The sequence below is a fragment of the Notolepis coatsorum genome (assembly GCF_963971535.1).
Source record: "Notolepis coatsorum genome assembly, chromosome: 2".
Classification (NCBI taxonomy): Eukaryota; Metazoa; Chordata; class Actinopteri; order Aulopiformes; family Paralepididae; genus Notolepis; species Notolepis coatsorum.
Window position 1 is genome coordinate 5,770,762 of NC_140166.1, and position 26,783 is coordinate 5,797,544.

At 43.1% G+C, this 26,783-nt stretch overlaps 1 protein-coding gene across 2 annotated transcripts in view; it reads left to right on the forward strand.

Annotated features, from left to right (window-relative positions):
- dapk1 (death-associated protein kinase 1) overlaps window positions 1–26,783 on the forward strand; it is a 297,329-nt gene that overhangs the window by 243,386 nt on the left and 27,160 nt on the right. For both annotated transcript variants that reach the window (XM_084338233.1, XM_084338234.1), the window contains 3 exons: window positions 17,506–17,644; window positions 19,355–19,475; window positions 24,935–25,123. In XM_084338233.1, the coding sequence (XP_084194359.1) occupies window positions 17,506–17,644; window positions 19,355–19,475; window positions 24,935–25,123 (449 nt within the window). The remainder of the gene's footprint in view (window positions 1–17,505; window positions 17,645–19,354; window positions 19,476–24,934; window positions 25,124–26,783) is intronic.

Consider the following 26,783-nt stretch of genomic DNA (forward strand, 5'->3'; position numbering starts at 1 on the left):
TACCACAGTTGTGGGTCTCATAACAAACAACAATGAGTCTGCTAGGGCTGTCCCCGACTAAGGATTTGGATAGTCGACTATGATTGGCCAAAATTTGCCGTTAGCCGACTATTAGTCGCCAAAAAAAAATATATTTTTTTTTTATCATTCCATTTGGGCTGTGGGGGGTGCTTAATGTCTGAAGGAGTCGACTGAAGGCTTCTTGTCAAAATCAAATCAAATTTATTTGTAAGGCCCGACAACCAGGGCTCCAGACTAACTTTTTTCACCACCGTCCCAGAACCGTCCCGAAATACAATTTTAACCGTCCCAAAATGAATGTCACCGTCCCAAAAATCAAATGTTGTTTCTTTACTTTGGTTTTGTCGTCTATAGTAGTCTATATTGCCATAAGAAACACCATTCAGAGAATTAAGGGGAGAATAAATTGATTTAGTCAAAAGGCTCCCAAGTGGAAAGATTTCACAAGAATAATTATGATTAAAAATAAATATATATATATATATATATATATATATATATATATATATATATATATATATATATATATATATATAAACGTGTTTAACAAGGTGCTAGTATAGGGATATTTGGTCACGGTGCACGGTTCAACCAATTGGAGCCATGTTGATTATTCCTTCCATAGGAAAATATATTTGTATTTTATTTTGTTTTAGTTTTTTTTGTTATTACAAATGTGTGTGTTTATGGTTGAAAATGTTAGAGATAAATAAAGATCAAATCAAATCTAACTGAATAAGTTATCCCTCTTCTAACAAGAAAGAAAAACGTCGTTTAGCTTTAAACTATATAATGTCATTGCGTCCAGAGATTCCACCTTTGATAACTAAAGTAATGACACTTGACTAGTAATGAAACATGTCCCTTAGATTGTGCTGTCCTCCTGGTCGAACTGCTGCTAAATTCCAGATGGCCCTCACTGAATATGGATTCATTGTGTAGCTGAAGTGAAGTTTGCCTATAGCCTGTCGTCTATTTCTCCGCGTTCGTTTCGATAAATGTAACGTTATGCCAATTAACTTGCAATGGTAGTAACATTACGTGTTAGTATAGAATCGAATCGAAATCCTTTAATAATCCCGAGGGAAATTCGGCACTACAGAGCAGACTATGTATCGCTCACATTGAACAACAATAAACATTTAGGTCAATATAGGACTAAAATAGCAATAACAATATAATAATATTAACAATAAGAATAAAATAGTGAACTATGGATTAATCAGTGGCAGTCTGATACGTTAGTCAGTAACGTTAGCTATAATAAGCAGCTATAACTAGAACGCGTCGATAACTATACAGTTCCAATAGACTAACATTACACTTCTGTGATTTAAATGTGTCCTCACCTTAGACTCAGGCCCTGGGCCTGGGGTAGTATTGCTGGATGTGGATGCAGTTCCTTGTTGGTCAGTTTGGGACTGTTCTCCATCTTCTGCTGTGTTCACCCTCTTCAAATAGCGCAGCATGTTTATTGTTTACAGTGCTCGCTTCACTGAGAGGATGCCACAGTGACAGTATAGCGTGTTTTTTTATTTATTTTACTTTTCGCGGTGTTTTTGTACAGTGGAGAAAGCCTAGGTAAGAGAGATTTCCCTCACCTAGTCACCTGTTAACACGTTTTAATTTTTTGGAGCGAGATTCATTTGGGGTGTGATGCTGCTGCTGCTGCTGGAGCGCGACTGGCTGCGGAGAGGTGGGTAGGAGCTTGATGCTGCAGCGCGACTGGCTGAGGAGTGGTGGGTAGAAGCTTGATGTTGGATTAGCGTATCGCTGCCTTGGGAGACGGAGATAGACATTGGATTCGGCTAATCATGCAACGTTTAGATTCACCATTTGACAGCAATATATGCGCGCACTGACAGTCGCTAATTTACATTTCCTGTGAAAAAAAAGAAAAAATCCTCCCCGTCCCGGTTGCGTCCCAAAAAAGATTTCTGTTCGTCCCAAATCAATATTTGATCGTCCCCGGGACGACGGGACATCGTTAGTCTCGAGCCCTGCCGACAACACACGTTAATGTCCCCATGGGCCAGACACATCTTCTTTAAACAAGTCAAGAAGAAACATCACAATAAGTCAAGAAACAAAACAAGAACACCATAAGGTCCAACAAATTTTAAATAAATGCAAAATAAATGAATGCAATGCGAACACTCCCAGACATACCCCACGTGAAGGTAAGGAAAAACTCACTAAAACCTAGCAATAGGAAAAAATGCACCACAGGCAATGTGGAGGAGAGAAACCTTAGAAGGGCCAATTCAAGGGGGGATATCCCTTCTTAGATGTCGGTGATAGTAGTGTTGCAGACGGACAGTTGGTAAGCATGCACTCATGTGTGTAGTGAAACACAGATGAGTGCATGCAATAGCAACTGAACATTTAGAAAAATTAAAGATAGAGCTGATAGCGGATCTATTTGAGGCACAGGGGCGGCGCAAAGAGGGTCGCGTCCTCCCCGTCTTAATCACGGGACGTTCAACACTCCGGTCATAACTCCGAGACAGCCGGAGACAGGGGGACAGGGGGCGGCGCAGAGAGGGTCGCAACCTCCCCGTCATCATCGCGGGACGTCCAGCACTCCGGTCATCACTACGAGACAGCCGGAGACAGGGAGACAGGAGGGCACGCAGAGAGGGTCGCATCCTCCCGGTCTTCATCACGGGACGTCCGACACTCCGGTCATCACTCCGGGACAGCAACTGACAGGGAGACGGGACAGGCGTTAGACAGCTTGCAAGATTGTAATGGGCGGACATAGCAATAGATACAAGTGGTAAGCATATATGTGAATAGAATAGATATATGAAGTAAGCATATTAAGTGAATAGAATAGAAGTACTTAACCCAGCAATGAAACCACGTTGACGGACCACAAAATACTTTGACAGAAGACGGTAAGAAGCTGATCCATGGCCTCGGTGGTGCACGTAGAACAGTCACTGCAATCTTGGCCAAGACCCCGAGACATCCACCACCTTGGTCAGCACTACGAGACAAGCACTCAGAGAGATGGGGGGGGGGGGGGGGGGGGGGGGGGGGGTTGGGTTGGGACAGGGGTTAGAGAGTTCCCATGTTTGTAGTGGGCGGAGATGGAGCAATAAATACATGTAGTGAGCATATGCATACATGGTGACAGTAGAATCATAGTATATAAGAAAATTGTGAAATAGAGTAATACATAGAACTACTGCAAGCGTATGGATACAGGGTGAGATACAAGACAATAGCTCAGGGCCGTATGCCCCGAGGGGGCAGGAGGAGTCACTCAGAAGGTTCAGCACTGCAGGCCAGACAGAAGGCGGTATGAAGCTGTTCCATGGGACCGGTTGAGACAGAGACAGAGGTTAAAAGGTTCTCCCATGTCTGCAGAAAAGCAGACATGGGAGAAAATAGACATCCTAACTAAACTAGACAGATTAATCTAAAGGTCAGTCCCCAACCAGGTGAGATCAGGGTAGGTTGAAGGAGAGAGAGAAAAGATGGGTCTTAAGCAGGGATTTAAAAGCTTCGACAGAGCAGGCGCCCCTGACGACGGCAGGTAATTTGTTCCACAGGTAGGGAGCGCGGTAGACAAAGGCTCTGTGGCCGGCGGATTTCTTTTTAAGCCTAGGAATCGATAGAAGCCCCGCATTTTGTGAGCGCAGAGCACGAGCAAAAGCATGCAATTGGTCCACTGATGGATACATCTTGATATTTGTCTAGTCTAGTGTGTTCATTAGATGGGTGAAATCCTCTTTCAGTGCCTCTGTGCCTGTTTTCGTAGGCAGTTAGCCTCTGGTATGCGTGCTATTAGCGTTAGCCGCGCTTCTGAATGATAAAAACAAAAAAAAACAAAAAAGAAATTCGACTAAGAGGTTGGCAGTCGACTACGGCTCCTTTCGACCGATTAGTCTACTAATCCAGGGGTTCCCAAACTTTTCAGGCCGGGACCCAGAAAATAAGGCGTCAGAGAGCCGCGGCCCAATGCACATCGTCAGGCTTTTTTTTCTTTTTTTTTGCCAGGCGACCGATTTTTTAAGCCAAATATCACTTCAATCCTATTAAGTTAGTTCAAGTTAGTTATTCATTTATATGTGCTATTTATGAGAGGGCTAACTTGTTGCAAAATAATAATGATAATAATAATAGCCTCATTAAAATACTATTGTTGCTTCAGTTGTTTTCAGCGTTTTATGTGCATAATCTGTTATTTAGTTTGAAATGCTCGTTGAAATAAGTAGATTTTTCGTTTTTGTTTATTTATTAAGTTAATATAAAACCATATAGTCACATTTTAGAACACAATAGAATATAATTTTAGAATTCAACTAGAAACACTGTCCTGGCCTGCTTCTAAGTTCAGTGGCCTGACAAAAACCATCTCGCGGCCCTCCCGTGGCTGCTCGCGGCCCACCTTTGGGTCGCGACCCACCTTTGGGTCGCGACCCCGACTTTGGGAACCACTGTACTAATCGACTAATAGGGGTCAGCCCTAGAGTCTGCCTACAGGAGGGAGGTGGAAGACCTTACAACCTGGCGCTCAACATAAAGAAAACAAGAGAGATCATAGTGGATTTCAGAAGATCAAGCCCTGACCACTCTCCTCTGCTCATCAACAACGAGGTAGTGGAGAGGGTCACTGAGTTCAAGTTCCTGGGTCTCAGTGAGTGAGACCCTGTCCTGGAGCACCAACACCGCCTCAGTGATCGGGAAAGCTCAGCAACGCCTATACTACCTAAGGAAGCTGAAGCAGGCTGGCCTGCCACGAAATCTCCTTGTCAACTTTTATCATTATGCGGTTGAGAGTGTGCTGACCTACGGTGTGTCTGTGTGGTTCTCCAGCTGCACAAAGGCAGAGCAAGAGGCTCTACAGAGGGTGGTGAAGGCGGCAGGCAGGATCGTCGGGACTCCTCTACCAAACATCACCTCCGTCTTCACCTCCCGCTGCCTCCACCGCTCCAAGTGTATTATCAAGGACCAATCTCACCCAGCACATCACCTCTTTCAGCTCCTTCCCTCAGGGAGGAGATACCGGTCCATACATGCGAAGAGTTCAAGATTTATGAACAGCTTTTTCCCCCAAGCAGTCAGACTGTTAAACTCTCATCGACTGTCCCCTCACGTGCACCATGCTCTTTACCTGGACTTGATAACCACTATGTTACCGCTCATCATGCACTTTATTATTTAAAATATTCTGTTATATGCAGTGTTGGGCAAGTTACTTTTAAAAAGTAACTAGTTACAGTTACTAGTTACTTCTTCCAACAAGTAACTAAATTACTTACTCAGTTACAAATTATAAAAGTAACTAGTTACTTCAGAAAGTAACTATTGTGTTACTTTCAAGATTTTTTTTTTACATAAACAACATACACAAATCTAAACTATTTTAATGTTGCTGTGGGACAAAGTGAGACTAGCCTCCAATCAAATGCCATGTATGTAGATATTATAATTACTATGTTTATATAGTGGATCATACAAATACAAACACAATAGATGTTTTGGAACTTTTGATATGTATTGCCCCTCAACAGGCCACAACTGGGCAACATTAAATTATGCTTGTTAACCCATTCTCTGCCTGGCATTGTACCCATCCTAAACCATCCTCTGCCAGCTCTATTTGTCTATGGAGATGTTCACCTTCTTTGCAGGGCTATAACTTTTTAAATTGTATTGCTAAATTGACATTACTATGGCCCATTCAACATCAATTATCTATCTTTCAGGATGTAGGAACGTTTTACTTTTTCATTCACACATTCATACAAAAATACAGTCTAGAGTATAAATATGTTTTTATCGTTTTCTGCAGTATTTCATAGAACGTGAGATATAGCCATAAATGCAGTTTGATACCGATCGACGCCAGATTAAAAATGTCAACTGTGCATGGTCCTAGACGTTATGACTCATCATGCGCGGATGAACGGGGGGGGGGGGGGGTCGTTTATAATTCCGTGACCGACGTTAAATGATTCATGTAGTATGGGTGATATATTGATCAGAGCAGTTTGTATCGAAAATGGTAAAGAAAAACGCTGAAACTCACCCCAGTCTCCTTGTAGCGTTGGGTGATGAGAGTGGAGCAAAAAGATCGCTATTATGGGATGTTGATCGATGCGATCCATTGCCGGGTTGTATATTACTAATACACGTCCAAATAATGTTGATTATTGAGTTATGGCAAAGATCCATATCCACGGTGTCTGTATTGAGCCCCGGGACGATCACCGAGTGGCCGGACGAAAATAGTGGACGGACCAAGCACTTCCGGCCACTTCCGGTTTGGAAACTCGTCGATCGGCCACGAGGTGGCGGTATTGAAGTGTTGCAGAGTTGAGCGGAGTCCTACAGCACCAGGCAAGACTCCGTGGGTGAAATGTGAATACCATGACGAAAATATGAAATATTGATCTCAAAGACGCCTTACGGCGTCGTTGGCAGATTACGCATGGCGGAGAATGACGTGTTAACACGTCATCGGCGGAGAATGGGTTAAGCACTATACCAAAAAAAAATAACATATATACTGATTGATTGAACATTTTAATTAACAGATTGCAGAATGGGTACAATACAGTACGGCTCAATACACACAATTGTTAAGGGGATGCAGACCTAAGACTTTCGTCTTGTTTACATCAGGGTCCCCCATTTTCAATTCATGACATTTATGACATACACAACATACAGATATAAGAATCGAATCGAATCATCTAAACTAATCTAATCATGACATTTAAGACATGCATGACATACAGATATATATATATATATATATCTCTGCGCACCAGACTGTGCTATTAAACCAGGAAGTGCAGCACTGTTGATAAGGCTGTCGGCAGTAGAGCCACTACTGCAGCCAGTGCCCTGCGCTGCAACACAACAAGAGTCAACAAAAGACGCTCATGGACCCGCAGTCTCACGCTGACTGAGTCGCTTGTGTTGTCGCGCTGTCGCACCCGCCCACCTCTACCTCTGATTGGCTTACCATGACATTTTACTCAACCTCAGCCAATCGTCAGCATGTATGCTTGTCTCGCGCACTGCCCACTAAACAAGGAAGAACATAGATCAGAGACATAGAACAGAGATCTGTCTGATGAAAGAAACAGGTTAATTCATAGTAACGCGCCGCATTTTTTTGCAGTAACGGTAACGGCGTTATTAAGATTGGAACTGAAAAAACTAACGCCATTACTTATAGCGCCGTTATTCCCATCACAGTGTTATGTGTTACATGTATATTGTACTACGGTCTGTGGGAGCTCCCCTGAAATTTCGTTGTATAATTGTGTGCAATGACAATTAAAAGTATTCATTCAATATATTCATATTAAGCTAGTATCCTGAAGATATTAAGCTCTTATCCTGAAGATATTAAGCTCTTATCCGGAAGATATTAACACATTGGGTGCCGTTAACGTAGATCTACGTTTCTGTTTCGTTATTTCTTTTATTCGCTATTGCCATTCATAATCCAACGAGGCACCTTGTGCAGGCTGTCCTGAATGTGTCTGAGATCGCAAACGGCCAATACCGCCGCCTAACGCCTTGCGGCCGCTATTGTACTCCATTTTTTTTTTTGTATTTAATTTTTTTATAATTTTTTAAACAAACACATAAACAAACATGACAACACACGATAAGATATACAAGCATTAATTGTCAGAGCACATCCAATGAAATCACATTTTAGTTAATTGTCTTATATAAGATATACCCCTAATACCTGTTATCTAAAAACCTACACACATATGCTCCAGCTCGAACCCCCCCCCTCCCGGACCCCACCTTGGGTAGTACCTCCATTATCCCTCGCACCTAACCAGACACTACCATTATAAGCTAGCTTTTATTCTCTCCACCACTTCTAACCACATTGACATTTTGGATTCATTGAGACCCAGAATTCTTGCTGTAGATATTTCTTGATAAATCACATCGAGATATGTAAGAAACCAAACTTTCCGGCACATTTTTTCCGGTTGAAACCAGCGTGATGCGATCAGCTTTTTAGCTACTGTGATACCCGATAAAACCAATCTCTTTAGCTGTGGATTTACTGCAAACTCAAAAACATCATTCAATAGTAATACCGAGGGGTGTACAGGTATATTCCAAGATACGAGTTTTGATAATTGTTGGGTCACATCTTTCCAGAATGCCTTAACTGGTGGGAAGTCCCAATACATGTGCATAAATGTCCCTTCGTCCCCATTTGTACATTGGGAGCATTTGGAGTCTTGTTTAAGACCCATTCTGCACAGTCTTATAGGAGTCAAGTATGTCCTGTGAATATAGTTAAGATTGATTTGTTGATGGTCCGGGTTCCTTGATGTAAGTCGGACATTTGCCCAGGCTCCTTGCCAATCAAAGTCATTTTCCAGGTCTGGTATATCCCTCCTCCAGGCAGAGTCTAGTTGGAGGGTTTCATACGAGGACGTTAGTAATTGATGATAAAAATCTGAAACAAAACCTCTCGTTGTCTCTCTTTCATAGAAGAATTTGTGGTATCTGTGGTGTTCAATTGGTATGTCTAATGGAACACCGTGAGACTTCAAACATAGCTGTAACTGTATGTAAAAAAGCCATGTGGACTTGGTGAGATTACATTTTTTGCGTATTTCTTTATAACTACAAAAACCCTGTTTGTTAAAAACATCCCCTAATGAGTGTATGCCTTGCTCTTCCCATATAGGGAATCTTATAGGTCGTTTTTCAATTAAGAGTGCATTGTTATTGAATAAGGGAGTATGATTGTGCCATTTATGTGGGTTAGGATTTTTTTTTTGTGATTCACGCCATATCCGGATCGCATGAGTAATTATGGGGCCAAATTTCCGTTCACAGTGCTTGATTGGTAGTTTAGTGTATGCTATGTCCTTCAGTCTATGTGGGGCTACTATGTTTTCTTCTAATTTTCTCCAGGATACTAATGCTTGGGGGTCAAACCATGTTGTCAATGGTCTTAATGTGTACGCCTTAAAATATTGGAAAAAATCTGGAAATGCCATGCCACCATCTGCTTTATTTCTCTGTGCGGTGGATCTTTTTATACGTGGTGGTTTGTTATTCCAAATAAATTTGTATGTGGAGGAGTGTAATCTTTTCCAGTAACCCTCTGGAGGGGGTAACGGTAGCATTGAACTGAAGAAGTTGATTCTAGGTAGTACATCCATCTTAACTATTGATATCCGTGCTTGTACTGTGTTTTTAAGTTTTGCCCATCTATCAAGGCCGTCTTTGATTTTGTTTTGGATTTTTGTGTAATTGTGCTTCACCGTTTGTCTTATGGTGGGGAATATTTCCACTCCCAAGCATCTAAAATGTTTTACCATCGGTATCTCTCCTGGGAGGGTTATATCTTTTTTTGCAGGGGTGTTAAGTGGAAGGAAAGCCGACTTCGGCCAATTTATCTTAAATCCCGATAAATCACCAAAGTTCTCAATCAACTTGAGCAGATGAGGCAATGTGGTGTTGGGGTTTTGCATGAACAATATTATGTCGTCCGCATATAAACTAATTTTATGTTGTGTGCCCTTGATTACGATTGGTTCTATGGATTGGGATTGTCTTATATATTGTGCTAAAGGATCTAATGATAGATTGAATAGTCCGGGACTAAGAGGGCAACCCTGTCTGGCTGAGCGTGATACCGGAAAGATTTTGGAGATGATTGTACCTGTTGTAATCATGGCCGATGGGTCTTTGTATAATACTTTAATCATATCAATGAATCCTTTTCCTAACCCCATCCTTTCTAATACTGCCCATAGATACGACCATTCCAGCCTGTCAAAGGCTTTCATAGCATCCAGGGACAGCATCGCCTTAGGTATGGTGTCATCCTTGTCGGCATCTAGTACGTGCAGTATTCGTCTTATGTTATCAGTGATCAGGCGGCCTCTTATGAAGCCAGTTTGGTCCTGGTGAACTAAAGACGTCATATGCTTTTGTAATCTGATGGCTAATACCTTAGAGTACAGTTTGATATCGGTTCCGAGGAGGCTTAAAGGTCTATAACTACCGCACTCGTTGGGGTCTTTGTCTTTTTTAAGGAGGACTGTTATGAGTGCAATATTGTCATTCTTATGGAAGTTCCCCTCCTTGACTGAGTATAAGATCATATTTAGTAATAAGGGTCCAATTATGTCCCAACAAGAAAGGTAAATTTCTGATGGGATACCGTCTCTTCCAGGAGCCTTACCACTTTGCATTGCGGTTATGGCCTTCTTGAGTTCCTCTAGTGTGATCGGTGTTTCTAACTGTTTAGCGTCATCCTCTGAAAGTTTAGGGAGAATAATTTGATTAAGATATGTGTCCATTTTGTTTTGATCGAAGGTCATTTCTGATTTATATAAGTCGGAGTAGAATTCTTTGAATGTATCGTTTATTTTTACAGGGTCTGTTTCAAGTACTTGTTGTGCTCTAATTGTAGTTATATCTGCAAAGTTTGCATTAATTCTCAATCGCATGGCTAATAGGTGACTAGGTTTAGAACCTTGGGAGTACTGCTGTTGTCTTGTGCTGCGTATTTGTATTTCCGATTGTTGTCTGTATATGGCATTGATCTCTATGTTTAGTACGTTAACTTGATTCTCTAGTCGAGTTGAGTTGTTGTATTTTTGAGAATTAAATAACGTTGAGTAAAGCGTTTCCAGCTCAGCCAGTTTTGTGCATTGATTCTTGCGCATTTTGGAGGAAAAGCTATCAGTGAAATCTTTGATCATTCCCTTTACCGACATCCATATTATTCTGGGGTCTTGCACCGAGTTTGCATTCTCCCGTTGGAATACTATAAGAGCTTCTTTGAGTTGTGTAATGAATTCCTTGTTATTAAGCAGCATCGAGTTAAATCGCCATCTTGGGGCTCGGGAGGATAGTATACCAAATGTTCCTTTAAGGAGTAAATAACAGTGATCTGATAGTGCGTTGGGTATCATTTCCACTTCATAATTATCAAATAGTCTCTGTGATGCAAAGACATAATCTATTCTGGATAATGTGTTATGTCTCGCAGATCGACAAGAGTACTTTCGGGTCGTGGGATTAAGTAATCGCCATAAGTCATTTACACCTGTAATCTTCGACCAATCCTTTAATGCCTTAGATGAATTATTTTGTTCGCTGGAAAAGGCGAGGTAAGATTTGTCCATCCTTGGGTTCCAGATGGCATTAAAATCCGCACCTATTATAAATGAGTAATCGGGAATGTCTAACATTGCATTGGTTAGTGTAGTGAAGAAATCCTCTTCGTACAAATTTGGGGCGTATACCGCTACCAACGCTATTTTCCTGTTCTTATGTACAATCTTAGCTATAGTTATCTGACCTTCTCAGACCATACTCCCTTTAAGACAATATTCAACTTACGTTTAACGACTATGGCTACACCCCGAGTTCTCGTACCAATAGAAGAGTGACTAATATTATGATATGTGTTGTCCGCTAATTTATCTATGTCTTTCTCTAGAATGTGCGTTTCGCTTAGCAGAGCAATGTCCAATGCAATGTTCTTTTTTCATCAGTGTGAGCACGCTTTTGCGTTTGAGTTGGTTATTTATTCCCCCGGTGTTCCATATCATTATATTCAAACTAGCCATAATCTATACATGTTGTATTGTAGTTTTTGGTAATGCTTCTGGAGTGCGAGGCAATAATAGATATACATCCAACTAGTGAGGTCCCGTTGAGAGCCGAGCTTAAAAACATACATATATACAAATAAAAATCCCCTTCCCTCCCCTCCCACCGAGAGTCGTACAGGATTGTGTTCCATGAACACAACCTTTGCGTATGACTCCCTCCCTTGCACCACCGGATATCCCAGAATGATCCAATTATCCTTAACATTCCTATGTATACCATAGGATCTAACACTCTAAATTCTACCATAAGTAGAATGTCGACTGTGGCTTGGCCACTTTCCCGTTAAATAAAAATTTAAATAAGATAAAACTAAAAATAAAGACCAAAAATAAGCTTCAATTATCATCACTTACATTTTATATGAACTTGTGTAATTTATAGTAACCCATGAATAATATGGAGGTATTGAACTGAAAAGAGAGCCTCAATAAATCAGAGAAAACGGAAGAAAAAAAAGTAAAAGGAAGATAACATTAACTTAGATCTTAAAAGAGCTTTGCTATGCTTAAACATCTAAAGTATAAATTGGAGAAGTAGTGGAAATATTTCCAATTAATAAAAAACTGTTTTTAAATACGTATATGCAGCATTTCCCCTGGCCAGGGGTGGGCCATGATCCGTTGTGTAGAATGACATTCCAGCCGGCCGCTGCTATGATGGTTCTGTGGTTCTGCAGCTAGATGCTGTTGATTATTCCCCCGAAGGGCTTCTGGTAGTATGTCTGGCCACGTATTACTGTTATTCCAGAATGTTCCCTACAAAGAATGTTTTAGATGTTCTAGATTATTCCAATATGTCGTTTTTACAGTGTTCGAATGTTCCAGTATGTTCTGGAGTGTTCAATTTTGAATCCAATATGTCCGCAATAATAGAATCCCGACGGGGAAAGCATTCAATAACTCTGAGCTCGTAGGTCTCTCTGTCCCAAATCATCGGTTCATTTAAGTTTATACTATATGGTGTCCATGCATAACGGAGATTAAAAGGCCATTTATACACTATCCTGCGTGTTGTGCAGACATGTATTTGGCTGCATCTTCAGGCGAGTTGAGGAAAACCCTTGCTCCTTGTTTATCGACGATGCGAAGTATTGCAGGGTATATTAATAGGGGTCTGTATCTCTCCAGATAGAGTTGAGACATCACCGTCTTGAACTTGGCACGCAGGTCCACTACCTCACGACAATAATCTTCAAAGCAGTGTATTGGTATATCCTTGTATTTCAGATTGCCTTTCATCCTGCGAGTTTCACGAATAATCATTTCTTTTATTCTGACTTGGCGCAGGATAACCAATATCACTCTGGGCTTAACGTTATTGTCATTGGATCGGGTCCCCAATCTGTAGCACTGTTCCACCTCTGGTACTTTAGGAAGGATCTCTGTTCCCAAGATTTTCTGTAATTCTGTGGCAAACTCTTCAGGGTGTGCGCAGCTCACCGACTCGTCCAGACCGATTATACGAATATTCAGCTTGCGTTTTTGATATTCCATCTAGAATATTTTGGCTTTCTGTTCTTCATTGATTCGCTTAAGCTCCATCGTTATATCGCTGAGCTCCGTATTGAGTTCTTTGTAGTTTCCCTTCATCTCAGCAGTTAGGTTAACGTTGATATCATCTACTTCTTTGTCGATTCGAACGAAATTTTGAAACATACCTGTTTCCAGAGCCTCGGTGCGTTTAATATGTGCATCGGCGTCCGCTCTCAGCGCTTCTATTTTGCCTTCGATAGATTCTTTGATAGCATCTACTTTTAGGGTTATTGTCTTCTCCATTTTCTCCATTCTCCGGATGATATGTTCGGTGTCCGCGGAGGTATTTGAAGGGGTTGAACTTGAAGCGGCCACTGTCACGTCAATATTCTCTGCTATTTGCCGCACGAATCCTGCTTCCTTAGGCGGGTCCTCTGCGACTGATTTTGGTCTCGTTGTGTCTTTCCTTGTTGTTGGCATCTCGATTCTTTTGGTCAATATAGTTAGTTGATAATCTCAGTTGATATATGCGTCAAGTTTTAAACGCATTAATGGTTTATAAATATGTTTTTAAAACGAAAAAAAGAATAACGGGTGAGCAGCTGTGTCACATGCGACTTACTCCATTCTAACGCTAAACCGGAAGTTTAGCGTTAGAATGAAAATCAAATCAAATTTATTTATAAGGCCCGACAACACACGTTAATGTCCCCATGGGCCGTACAGGTCTTCTTTAAACAAGTCAAGAAGAAAACATAACAATAAGTCAAGAACAGAACAAGAACACCATAAGGTCCAACATTTTTTAGATGAATGCAAAAAAAATTAAAATAATTTAAGAATGCAAGCACTCCCAGACATACCCCACGCGAAGGTAAGGAAAAACTCACTAAAACCTAACAATAGGGAAAAAAGCTCCACAGGCAGTGTGGAGGAGAGAAACCTTAGAAGGGCCATTCAAGGGGGGATCTCCCTTCTTAGATGTTGGTGATAGTAGTGTTGCAGACGGACAGTTGGTAAGCATGCACTCATGTGTGTAGTGAAACACAGATGAGTGCATGCAATAGCAACTGAACATTTTGAAAGATTAAAGATAAAGCTAATAGCGATAGCAACTGAACATTTTGAAAGATTAAGGATAGAGCTGATAGCGGATCTATTTGAGGCACAGGGGCGGCGCAAAGAGGGTCACGTCCTCCCCGTCTTAGTCACGGGACATTCAACACTCCGGTCATTGCTCAGGGACAGCCGGAGACAGGGAGATAGGGGGAGGCGCAGAGAGGGTCGCGAACTCCCCGACATCATCGCGGGACGTCCGGCACTCCGGTCACCACTACGAGACCTCCGGTGACAGGGGGGCACGCAGAGGGGGTCGCAACCTCCCGGCCTTCATCACGGGATGTCCGACACTCCGGTCAGCACTCCAGGACAGCAAGTCATAGGGGGACAGGGAGACGGGACAGGCGTTAGACAGCTCATGTGATTGTAGTGGGCGGACATAGCAATAGATACAAGTGGTAAGCATATATGTGAATGGAGTAGATATATGAAGTAAGCATATTATGTGAATAGAATAGAAGTACTTAACCCAGCAATGAAATACACGTCTAATACACGTCCAAATAATGTTGATTATTGAGTTATGGCAAAGATCCATATCCACGGTGTCTGTATTGAGCCCCGGGACGATCACCGAGTGGCCGGACGAAAATAGGGGACGGACCAAGCACTTCCGGCCACTTCCGGTTTGGAAACTCGTCGATCGGCCACGAGGTGGCGGTATTGAAGCGTTGCAGAGTTGAGCGGAGTCCTACAGCACCAGGCAAGACTCCGTGGGTGAAATGTGAATACCATGACGAAAATATGAAATATTGATCTCAAAGACACCTTACGGCGTAACCCAGCAATGAAACCGCGTTGACTGTTAATCTGTTAACAGTCTGTTAATACTGTTAATCAGTTGACAGGACCACGGACAGACGACGGTAAATAACTGATCCAAGGCCTCGGAGGTGCATGTAGAGCAGTCACTACAATCTTGGCCAAGACCCCGAGGCATCCATCACCTTAGTCAGCGCCAGGAGACGGGCACTCAGAGAGATGGGGGAGGGAGGGGGGGGGGGGGAGGGGGGAAGAGTTAGAGAGTTCCCATGTTTGTGGTGCTGCAAAAAAGCAGACATGTAGTACCCTGTAGTGCCATGCAGTACCCCGTAGTGCCCTGTAGTACCATGTAGTACCCTGTAGTGCCATGTAGTACCCTGTAGTGCTATGTAGTGCCATGTAGTGCCATGTAGAGCCATGTAGTACCCTGTAGTGCCATGTAGTACCACGCAGTACCCTGTAGTACCATGCAGCACCCTGTACCCTAACTAAACTACCCTGTAGTAAACTACCCAGTGGTACCATGTAGTACCCTGTACCCTAACTAAACTAGACAGATTAATCTAAAGGTCAGTCCCCGACCAGGTGAGATCATGTGGTTTGTTTTCTTGGCCGAGCTGAGGCGTGGGGGCAGGTTCTAAACACTCCGGAAAGACAAGCGGTCACCACAGTTGCCTCGACAAGGGTCTCCGCCCGCCAGATCATCTGCAATGCACGATAACGTCGGACAAACGATCGCGATGAATATTTGGAATGGCGATCAGACAATTGGATTATTCTTTTTGCAGTACATCAGAGACAAGGTAAGGTCTATATGTTACCAATCTTGCGTTGATCCGATGATTTTTTTCGCCGCAATCGCAGGTTGTGTCTGTAATGTACTGTGTAGCGTTTGCCGTTGGTGGCGCTCGATGCATAGTACCCCCCACACACACACACACCCTTTCGTGGCTGCATGATGAAACATAATACCGATAATATAGCGTTGATTACAGATCGATTCAATAATCAGGCGAGAAATTAAATGCAGATAAACGCTGTTTTGGCTGCGTTTCCTGGGATTACACAGAATCGCTCTGGAACTATGCTCGTATTCACCACGGTATAAAACGGAAATGTATTGATGAAATATATTATTTTTTTTTTCATGTTGACCGGAAGAAACTCACTGACAATCGCCGGCGTTATTAGATCCATAGCTATAATATTTAATATAGGTTTAGCACTGCAAAACACCGGCATTTATCTCATTGAACAGAGCGTTGGCACTGACTGCCCACAGTGCCCCCTGCTGAACGGCACTTGATGTGTTAAGCTCTTATAATAATAATAATAATGCAGGACCTCTTTAGGGGGTCTTTAATCGGCATGCAACGAGCTGGACATGCAATTGGAGCGGCACACACACACACATGCATTGTCTTTTTCTCAGTCGCCGATGCAATAGTCTCTGCGCCTAACCCATCCCGTCGTCCTTCCCCCCATGGGCAGCCGGGAGCAGATAGGGCGTCAACGTGAGCCGCGCCCCGGGGACCAATCCAAGTGCTCCTGTCCGTCTTCATCAAGGACGCCACAGCGTTAGCGATCTGTTGTTGTGCATGTTTTTCCATTGGGTTTATCTTATCGGGGGGGGAAACCCTTGCGAGCACGGGGAGAACATGCAAACTCCACACAGAAAGGCCTGGGAGATACCCCACTTGGGTACCTGGCATCATGGAAACCTGGTCCCCAAGGGGGAATCGAACCCTGGACCTTCTTGCTGTGAGGCGACAGTGTTAACCACTACACCACCGTGCCACTCTTATCCTGAAGATATTAAGCTCTTATCCGGAAGATATTAAGCTCTTATCCGGAAGATATTAAGCTCTTATCCCTAAGATATTAAGCTCTTATCCCCAAGATATTAAGCTCTTGTCCTGAAGATATTATGCTCTTATCCTGAAGATATTAAGCTCTTATCCTGAGAATGTGAAGTAGGGATGTGCTGTATATTCTGTTTCCCTGGTGATACTCTCAGTATTCCGTTTACTCATGTATACAGGATAACACTTTATTCTGACTAAAGTCCTAAACCGGGATATAATGTAGTATCATGTAAACAGGGCCGGAGGAAAGATATATTGTTAAAAAAAAAAAAATTTATCTACGCCCTTTTTTTCCAGAGGTTGTGTGCAGATTTCCACTAAACGTTATTTCTAGTGCACCTCCTGTCCTGCAGACACCTCTAATTTGCATTGAGTTTCTGCTGAACTACTATGGGAACTCAATTGACCAAATTACTTCTTTTAACAATGGCAGGTGCTGGACCCATAAAACCAGCGCCGTCGAGGCTAATTGTATCAATATTGAATCGATAATATTTCATTCAAATTCAATTTAATCAGGACCTTGTGAATTGGAAACGAATGGAATCAGTTACCCAGCACACTCTGTTCTCAGACCTGGCGCCGCTCTGTGTTTTTGTGTGCTCGCTCACCTGCCCCAGCTTTCGGAGGTCGTATCCAGCAGCCCCTGACCGTGGTGCTGGTGGCCACCCACGCTGACCTGGCCAACGTCCCCAGAGCGCTCAGTGGAGAGTTTGGTTACGACAAGGAAAGGGTCCTGCTGAAGGAAGTCAGGAACAGGTAATAACACTGATCTCCGATCAGATTTTTTTTTTTTTAAACTTAAATTTTATTAACATTTATAGACAAACAACACTTACACAAAAATGGATCCCATAACACAACATGAAAGAATGCAGTGAACATAAATGGTTACATGAATAGCATTGTTGGTTATATGTTTCCACTACAGTTGTTTTTCCAGGCACTTAATACAAAGACTGATTGTTTACCGCCCTTGAACAGTTATAGACAAATGTAATACCTACTCCAAAGGATTAGATACTGACTAAGGCAAATATGTATGGTATGGGTCCAGTGACCCTCCTTGAATTTCTTTCTTCTCTTATCCTTCGCCCTTTCTATTTCTTTTATATTAAATTTCTCTTTGCCTTTTGATTCACCCATTTACAAACCACATATTCCTTGATTATTAATACAACATTGTTAAACAGACATAAATAATAAAGTACAAAAAATATAATACAATTGTAATACCCAAAAAAATGAAAAATAAAATCAGAAAATACTAACTAAGTCAAAAGTGTGTGACATGGGTTCAGAGACCCTCCTTGAACCTCTTTCCTCCTTTACCCTTCGCCCTCTTGTGATGCATTTGGTTCTTCCTCTGTGATGTCGTTTTCGTTCCCCTTGTAATCCTCCCACTTTCCCCATCTTTCTCCAAATTTCTCTTCCTGTAACCTCAGCATGTGTGTTATCCTCTCCATATCCTGTATCTCCTCCACTATTCCTACCCATTGTGCTATTGTCGGTGGGTCTTCTTTGTACCACAGTCTTGTTATTGCTTTTCTGGCCGCTATCAACATTATCTTTATTAAATATTTGTCCCCCCCTTGTATTCCCTCGTGTGTCAGGTCTCCTAAGTAAAGCACCAGTCCTGTTTGTGGTAACCCGTATCCTAATATTCTGATCATTGAATGAATGAATGAATGAATGAAAACTTTATTAACAGATTGCAGAATGGGTACAGTGCAAATCATTGCCTCCCCTATCTCCTCCCAATACCCCTTCAGCTTCTGACATCCCCAGAATATGTGCGTGTGATTTGCCCCCTCCTTCCCACACATCCTCCAGCATGCTCTTTGTGTTGGTGCATATTTTCCCTTCAGCTCTGGGGTTATAAAGAATCTGATTATGTTTTTCCATCCAAACTCTTTCCATATCCTCGATCCTGTTGTTGAATGTTGCACCTCGCATATGTTCCCCCATTCCTTCCCTGTTATTCCTATCTCTAGTTCTCTCTCCCATTTCTCCCTTATATAATCGGCCGTGTGTCCCTTGCTGGTCATTATAGCCCGGTACAGTGCTGATATTACCCTTCCTTTCCCTCCTTCGTATGCCCTTACTATCATCCTAATTATTCCATTCTGTTCTTCTTCCTTGTCCCCTCTTATTTCTTTTCCGATCAGATTCTTATGTTTATTGTGTCACTTGTTTCAGTTGTATTTCACCAGTCTTTCAGTTGTAGTAGAAGTTGTACTCTCCAGAGGGTGTGGACAGTAGGGCAGCGCAGTGATCAGGGGGGAATTGGAATAACGACTAAATTGGGGGATGTGAGCAGTTAACCCTTTCACTACCACACTACCAAATGGTTAACCCTTTCACTGCGACAATACAGAAGGTTAACCCTTTCACTTCCATACATATAAAAAATTATTAAAAAAAAAGGCTAAGAAAAATGTATCTTGAATGTGTGTGTGGTGTTTTCAGGTTTGGTCATGACCTGCAGATCTCTGACAAGTTGTTTGTGATGGATGCTGGAGCTTCTAACTCCAAAGACATGAAGCTACTGAGAGGTCACCTCCAGGAGCTACGTGCTAGCATCATCTCTGTATGTTCTGCATTCACACACGTGCACGTGCACGCACACACACACACACACACACACACACACACACACTACACTACACTACACTACACTACACTACACTAGTGATGACCCATAACTAGGGTTGAGCATCGTTTGGATTTGAACGATTCCGATTCTCCATTTAGATTCCTGTTCTAAACGATTCTCGATTCCGATTCTTTGGGATGCAGGTCAAAACAGGTCACAGCTTATTTCGCAGGAGATTTTTTTTTTTTGAAAAATCCTTTCTTTTTTTCATACTATTCACATTGTCAGTTGACTTGATAGTTTAATGTGGTTGCTGTACTGTAACTAGGGTATTCAATTACGTAACTTCAAACTTCAATAACTGTAACTGTAAAACTGAAAAGGCACATATGTACATGAAACTCTTAACCTGTTAAGCTGTAAGGTCCCCCAATTGGGCGACCCTGCTTTTCTTTATCATAAATCGATCAATAGAGACTGTATTAGATCCCCAATTATCATATCATCGGGTATCATTGGAAAGCCACACTAATTGGCTACAACCCTGTCCAAAGATTTTCGAGATCGCCAAATGATTGACGGAGCTAGTGCCCCGGGAGTGGTAATGTGTACTTTTGCGTACTTTGGCGCACACCTCACATACCGGCATGTAACTCGAGAACCGCTGAACGGATTTTGTCACCTGAAAGGGCAATCAAAAGGCAACAAATAGGGCTTTAATTCTATATATATATATATATATATTGTATTAAAAGCATGCACACCCAAATGCACAAAAATGCTAAAGGTCGGCAAAGTGGCACGTCGCAAATCGTCCTCAAGAGGGCCCTTGGATGTTAAGAGGTTTTAATTTTTTTGCCAAGAGTAAAGACCTTAACCCTATCAAAACAGGGGCGGCTAAATCAAAAATCAAAAATCTAATTTATTTATTTATAGGGCCCAACAACACACGTTAATGTCCCCATGGGCCGTACAGATCTTCTTTAAACAAGTCAAGAAGAAAACATAACAATAAGTCAAGAACAGAACAAGAACACCATAAGGTGCAAACATTTTTAGATGGATGCAAATAAATGAAAGAATGCAAGCACTCCCAGACATACCCCACGCGAAGGTAAGGAAAAACTCACTAAAACCTAACTATAGGGAAAAAAAGCTCCACAGGCAGTGTGGAGGAGAGAAACCTTAGAAGGGCCATTCAAGGGGGGATCTCCCTTCTTAGATGTTGGTGATAGTAGTGTTGCAGACGGACAGTTGGTAAGCATGCACTCATGTGTGTAGTGGAACACAGATGAGTGCATGCAATAGCAACTGTACATTTTGAAAAATTAAAGATAGAGCTAATAGCGATAGCAACTGAACATTTTGAAAGATTAAAGATAGAGCTGATAGCAATCTATTTGAGGCACAGGGGCGGCGCAAAGAGGGTCACGTCCTCCCCGTCTTAGTCAAGGGACATTTAACACTCCGGTCGTTGCTCAGGGACAGCCGGAGACAGGGAGATAGGGGGCGGCGCAGAGAGGGTCACGAACTCCCCGACATCATCGCGGGACATCCGGCACTCCGGTCACCACTACGAGACCTCCGGAGACAGGGGGGCACGCAGAGGGGGTCGCAACCTCCCGGCCTTCGTCACGGGACGTCCAACACTCCGGTCAACACTCCAGGACAGCAAGTCATAGGGAGACAGGGAGACGGGACAGGCGTTAGACGGCTCATGAGATTGTAGTAGGCGGACATAGCAATAGATACAAGTGGTAGGCATATATGTGAAAGGAGTAGATATATGAAGTAGGCGTATTATGTGAATAGAAATGGAAGTACTTAACCCAGCAATGAAACCGCATTGACTGTTAATCTGTTAACAGTCTGTTAATACTGTTAATCAGTTGACAGGACCACGGACAGACGGCGGTGAATAACTGATCCAAGGCCTCGGAGGTGCATGTAGAGCAGTCACTACAATCTTGGCCAAGACCCCGAGGCATCCATCACCTTAGTCAGCGCCAGGAGACGGGCACTCAGAGAGAGGGGGGGGGGGGGGGGGGGGGGGGGGGAGAGGGGGGGGGGGGGAGAGTTAGAGAGTTCCCATGTTTGTGGTGCTGCAAAGGAGCAGACATGTAGTACCCTGTAGTGCCATGTAGTACCATGTAGCGTAGTGGGCAAAGGAGCAGACATGTAGTACCCTGTAGTGCCATGTAGTACCATGTAGCGTAGTGGGCAAGGCGCTCGCCACGAAATCTGGAGACGCTGGGCTTGCCTGTTCGAGCCCAGCGCTCCACATTTGCTTTCAGTTTAGCTGGTCGTCCAAACTAATACACATTGGCCGTATTAGGGGGTGGGAAACTGATGGGTGGGGATCGGGCGTTGTGGACAGCGACTCCTACAGGTCGGTTGGTGCGCCTGCGCAGTAGAATCAGGAAGTGTCGGGGGCAGCGTGAGCCTCCCACGTGTTACTCCTCGCCACTGAGAGATCGAGCTGCGCAGGTGAAAAGATGCGACTGCTGTTACCTCAAGTACCGGAGGGGACTTGTGCTATGTATGACTTAGTCCACATTGCAGCCGGCTTGTGGGAGGCAAGAAACAGCGTTCGTGACAGGGGAGGGTTGAATTGGATGTTACGAAATTGGGATGGGAGAAAATATAGAAAATGGGAGAAAAAGTGGATAAAAAAAACAGCAGTCAAAGTGTATATTAAAATTTTTACTGATGTTTTATAAGATTTACCGAAAATAAGAATTTATCGGAAAAATGCGAATTATATCTATTTTATCGTAAAACCGCAAGGAAATGACTAAATCCATATTTAACACTGCCATTGGAAAGAGGAGCCTTTTCCTTATCCATAGATGTATGATTTGGCCATAATAAGGTCAAGGTCAAGTTCAAGGTCAAATATGAATTTATAATAAAATCGATTATCATTATTACTGTATCTACAAATCCTTCTATTTAATCATCTTCCCTTTATTCATTTGCTTAGATTTTTTTGTACACTTGAATTGATCTCAGGAAGGTGGTGAATGAGCTCAGTGAGCGTAATCAAAAGAACCTCAATGTTTTCATGGTGTTATTCACCGGCACAGATCCAAAAATAAATCATAATTTATATTCTCCTTTTCTTCATTACAATTTACTCAAGCCTAGTAACAGACACAATATTTCTGACACTGGAAATACATACCCCCAGGTCCCTAGATGTTCCTAGATACCAGGGCCCTCATTTATCAACAATTCTTAGAAAGTGTTCTATCTTTGTTCTTAAGCACATAATTTAGAATGTGTGTACGCACAAAAAAAACGGGATTTATCACACGTGCGTACACAGGTCGTACGCACACCTGTCTTAATGAATATCACTTTGATCCTACGCTGCAGCTCGTGCACGGTTTTACGTATTTGCATATAGCACCGCCCGTAATTAACCATATACGGTAATGGAACACCCTCATGAAATGTGGAAAAGTGGACTAAGCCGAGGAAGCGTGTTATGGAGAAATACGCAGGCTGACAGACATGTACACGTACGGTGATGTCGGATATGATATCTATTAACTTAAAGACCATATTAACTAATAAAGACCGTGCTGAAATATGACTGCCTTTTTCCGTTTTGTTCGATTAATACCCAGGGATTAAAGCTCTCCTCAATTTTATTCCAAATCGCGACGGATTTTCCGTCAATTTTCTACCTGCTGCATATGATTTGTAGATGCATACAATCTATTTTGATGTCGGTATTGGGTAGCCTATATAAACAATAATACGAGAGCATACAAGAACAATGAATCTCACTGCCATGTATGATGTAGCCTATACGCCATGTCCTGCCTATATGTGATCAATACAAACTTGCACTTGAATTCCATCATGTCTGTGTGCGGGAGCTCACAAGGCTGTTGTCACAATGTAAATAAGAACGTGCACTGAAAAGTTACAGTATGTAGTTGGTTGATTATTTGTATGACAGTCAGTAAACCCTTGCAAAAAGTATCCGTTTTATAATTTAATTAATTGAAAACATGCAGCATGCCTTTCCTCCCGGCAGCAACGACATTTATCAGGCAAATGCCCATCACTGAGTGGAATCCCTTTCTATTCACATAACTGCATTTGTGATGGAGCTTTGACAGCTACATGGGTGGTACAGTAACAGCTATTGCTCGATCCATCTACAATATCACGATGGACCGTGCCATGTATAGCCTGCCTATGTGATCAATACAACGTGAACTTGAATCCCATCATTATATTCATATGTTGTGTCTGTCCACTATGTTTATTACTTTGTTATCCCCCCCCCCCTATCTATGTAAAGCGACATTGGGTCTCTTGAAAGGCGCTATATAAAATGAAGATATTATTATTATTATTATTATTATTATTATTATTATTATCACGTCTGTGCGCGGAGCTCACGAAAAAAAAATTTCTTTTACTTTTAGTCTCAGTGAAGTTTCAACGGAGCGAGGTAATCTATTCTAACCAACAAATTGAAGTAGAAAGCATTTAGTTGTGGCCAATCTTATTTGGAAACATAATAGTATGTCGCTTTTTATTTGAAACAATATTTAATCGTGTTTGGAGGTGGGTGTTCTGCGTCTGCCCCCCGTGCCAAACAAGCAGGCCAACCTATTGTTCGCGCGTGAGCCCGTTATAATTACACTACTGTCGCTATTTTACAATGAACTATAATGAATTACGGGTCATATGTTGAACACGCCAGTGTTGGAAGTAATGCACGGAAGCTTATTTCCACGTTGCAGACATGCAGGCTTCATATTCTACCACCGGGCGTCAGCTATGCATGCTCCGAGCTGTGCGTAGATATACGCACAAAGTCAAGCACAAGTTTAATTTGATAAGTCCCACACTTTGCTTAGAAATTATCGTACGCAGGGGTTACGCACATATCTGTGCGTACGCAACGTTGATAAATGAGGGCCCAGGAACATGCAAATTGACCTTGTAGAAGTGGAGCAATCTTCCATTTACTTAGGCATGTACCTTTTTTAGGTGAAATTTCTGAAAATAGGGCTACAGCTTAACAGGTTTTTAACTTAATACTTAATAAACTGAAACCTGCTGAAATAAAATTGCAAGTTGGCAGCAGTCTAAAAAACAAAGAGCTGCAGCCCAGGTGGGTGTTGAGATATGAAACAAAATAAAACAAAGTCATATGACAAATAAAAGATTTAACTGTATTATTATTATTATTATTTTTATTTTTTTTTGTAAGCTAGTTCTTGGTGCCCAACCCTACCCATAACACTCAAAGTTATAACCGTGGGCTAGGCAGATTTAGGTTCTGAAAATGCTGGGTGACTGGCACTGACAGACCTGTTGAATCTCTCTCTCTCTCTCTCTCTCTCTCTCTCTCTCTCTCTCGCTCTCTCGCTCTCTCGCTCTCTCTCTCTCTCTCGCTCTCTCTCTCTCTTCCCCCCCCCCCCCAGAGGTGTGGTCCCATGACGTTGCTGTCAGAGCGTCTGCTAGCGGCCCTGCCGGCCTGGAGGAAGCTGAGTGGATCCAACCAGCTGACGTCATGGCAACAGTTTGTCAGCGACGTGCAGGAAAACATCAACCCCCTGCTGAGCCAAGAGCACCTCCGCACACTGACCCTGCAGCTACACAGCATGGGAGAGGTGAGGGGGGGGGGGGGGGGGTCTGACCCTGCAGCTACACAGCATGTGAGGGGGGATGTCTGACCCTGCAGCTACACAGCATGGGAGAGGTGAGGGGGGATGTCTGACCCTGCAGCTACACAGCATGGGAGAGGTGAGGGGGGGGGGGTCTGACCCTGCAGCTACACAGCATGTGAGGGGGGATGTTTGACCCTGCAGCTACACAGCATGGGAGAGGTGAGGGGGGATGTCTGACCCTGCAGCTACACAGCATGGGAGAGGTGAGGGGGGATGTCTGACCCTGCAGCTACACAGCATGGGAGAGGTGAGGGGGGATGTCTGACCCTGCAGCTACACAGCATGGGAGAGGTGAGGGGGGATGTCTGACCCTGCAGCTACACAGCATGGGAGAGGTGAGGGGGGATGTCTGACCCTGCAGCTACACAGCATGGGAGAGGTGAGGGGGGATGTCTGACCCTGCAGCTACACAGCATGGGAGAGGTGAGGGGGGATGTCTGACCCTGCAGCTACACAGCATGGGAGAGGTGAGGGGGGATGTCTGACCCTGCAGCTACACAGCATGGGAGAGGTGAGGGGGGATGTCTGACCCTGCAGCTACACAGCATGTGAGAGGTGAGGGGGGATGTCTGACCCTGCAGCTACACAGCATGTGAGGGGGGATGTCTGACCCTGCAGCTACACAGCATGTGAGGGGGGATGTCTGACCCTGCAGCTACACAGCATGGAGAGGTGAGGGGGGGGGGGGGGTCTGACCCTGCAGCTACACAGCATGTGAGGGGGGATGTCTGACCCTGCAGCTACACAGCATGTGAGGGGGGATGTCTGACCCTGCAGCTACACAGCATGTGAGGGGGGATGTCTGACCCTGCAGCTACACAGCATGTGAGGGGGGATGTCTGACCCTGCAGCTACACAGCATGTGAGGGGGATGTCTGACCCTGCAGCTACACAGCATGGAGAGGTGAGGGGGGGGGGGGGGGGGCTGACCCTGCAGCTACAGAAGATACAGTACTGGATGAAGCCTAAGAACCATCCAGTCATTAGGTTGAGTCGAATAGGTTCCAATATTCCATTCTAACAGTGAAGAGATAGAGGGGTTGCTTACCAATAAGAACTTTAAAAATAAACAAAAAGGACTGTGTACCTAATGCTTATTGGTACAAGACTGTGTACCTACTGTAATGGTGCCAAATGCATAAGGAACTACATTTCTAGCCCAGTCTTGACGAAATGCTGCCTAGCTGAGAGGATAACCTTAGTAAGTCAAAGTAGTCAAAGACAGAATACACTAATGGAATTACATACACATGATTACCTGATTGTTTTTCAATGCCGTAGTTTTCTAGTTTTAAACAAAGATGGTTGTGAATGGTGTGCTAGTGATGAAGGGATGCCAACGTCTGAGTAGTTGAGGTCTTGTGATTGGTCAGATATTATGGGAATAGTAGTAGGCGTCATGGAAATGAGTAAACATTACGATATAAAAAGTAAAAGATTTTCCTGTAAATAATCTATTCTTCCATAAAATATTATGAACCATCAGGATGCTCAATGACACTATGTAACAACCCTTCATCTACACTCACATCCACATGTACACACTCACCTTAAAGGGCTATGTACTATAAATGTCATTTTTCAGTCTCTAGCATTGTATTAT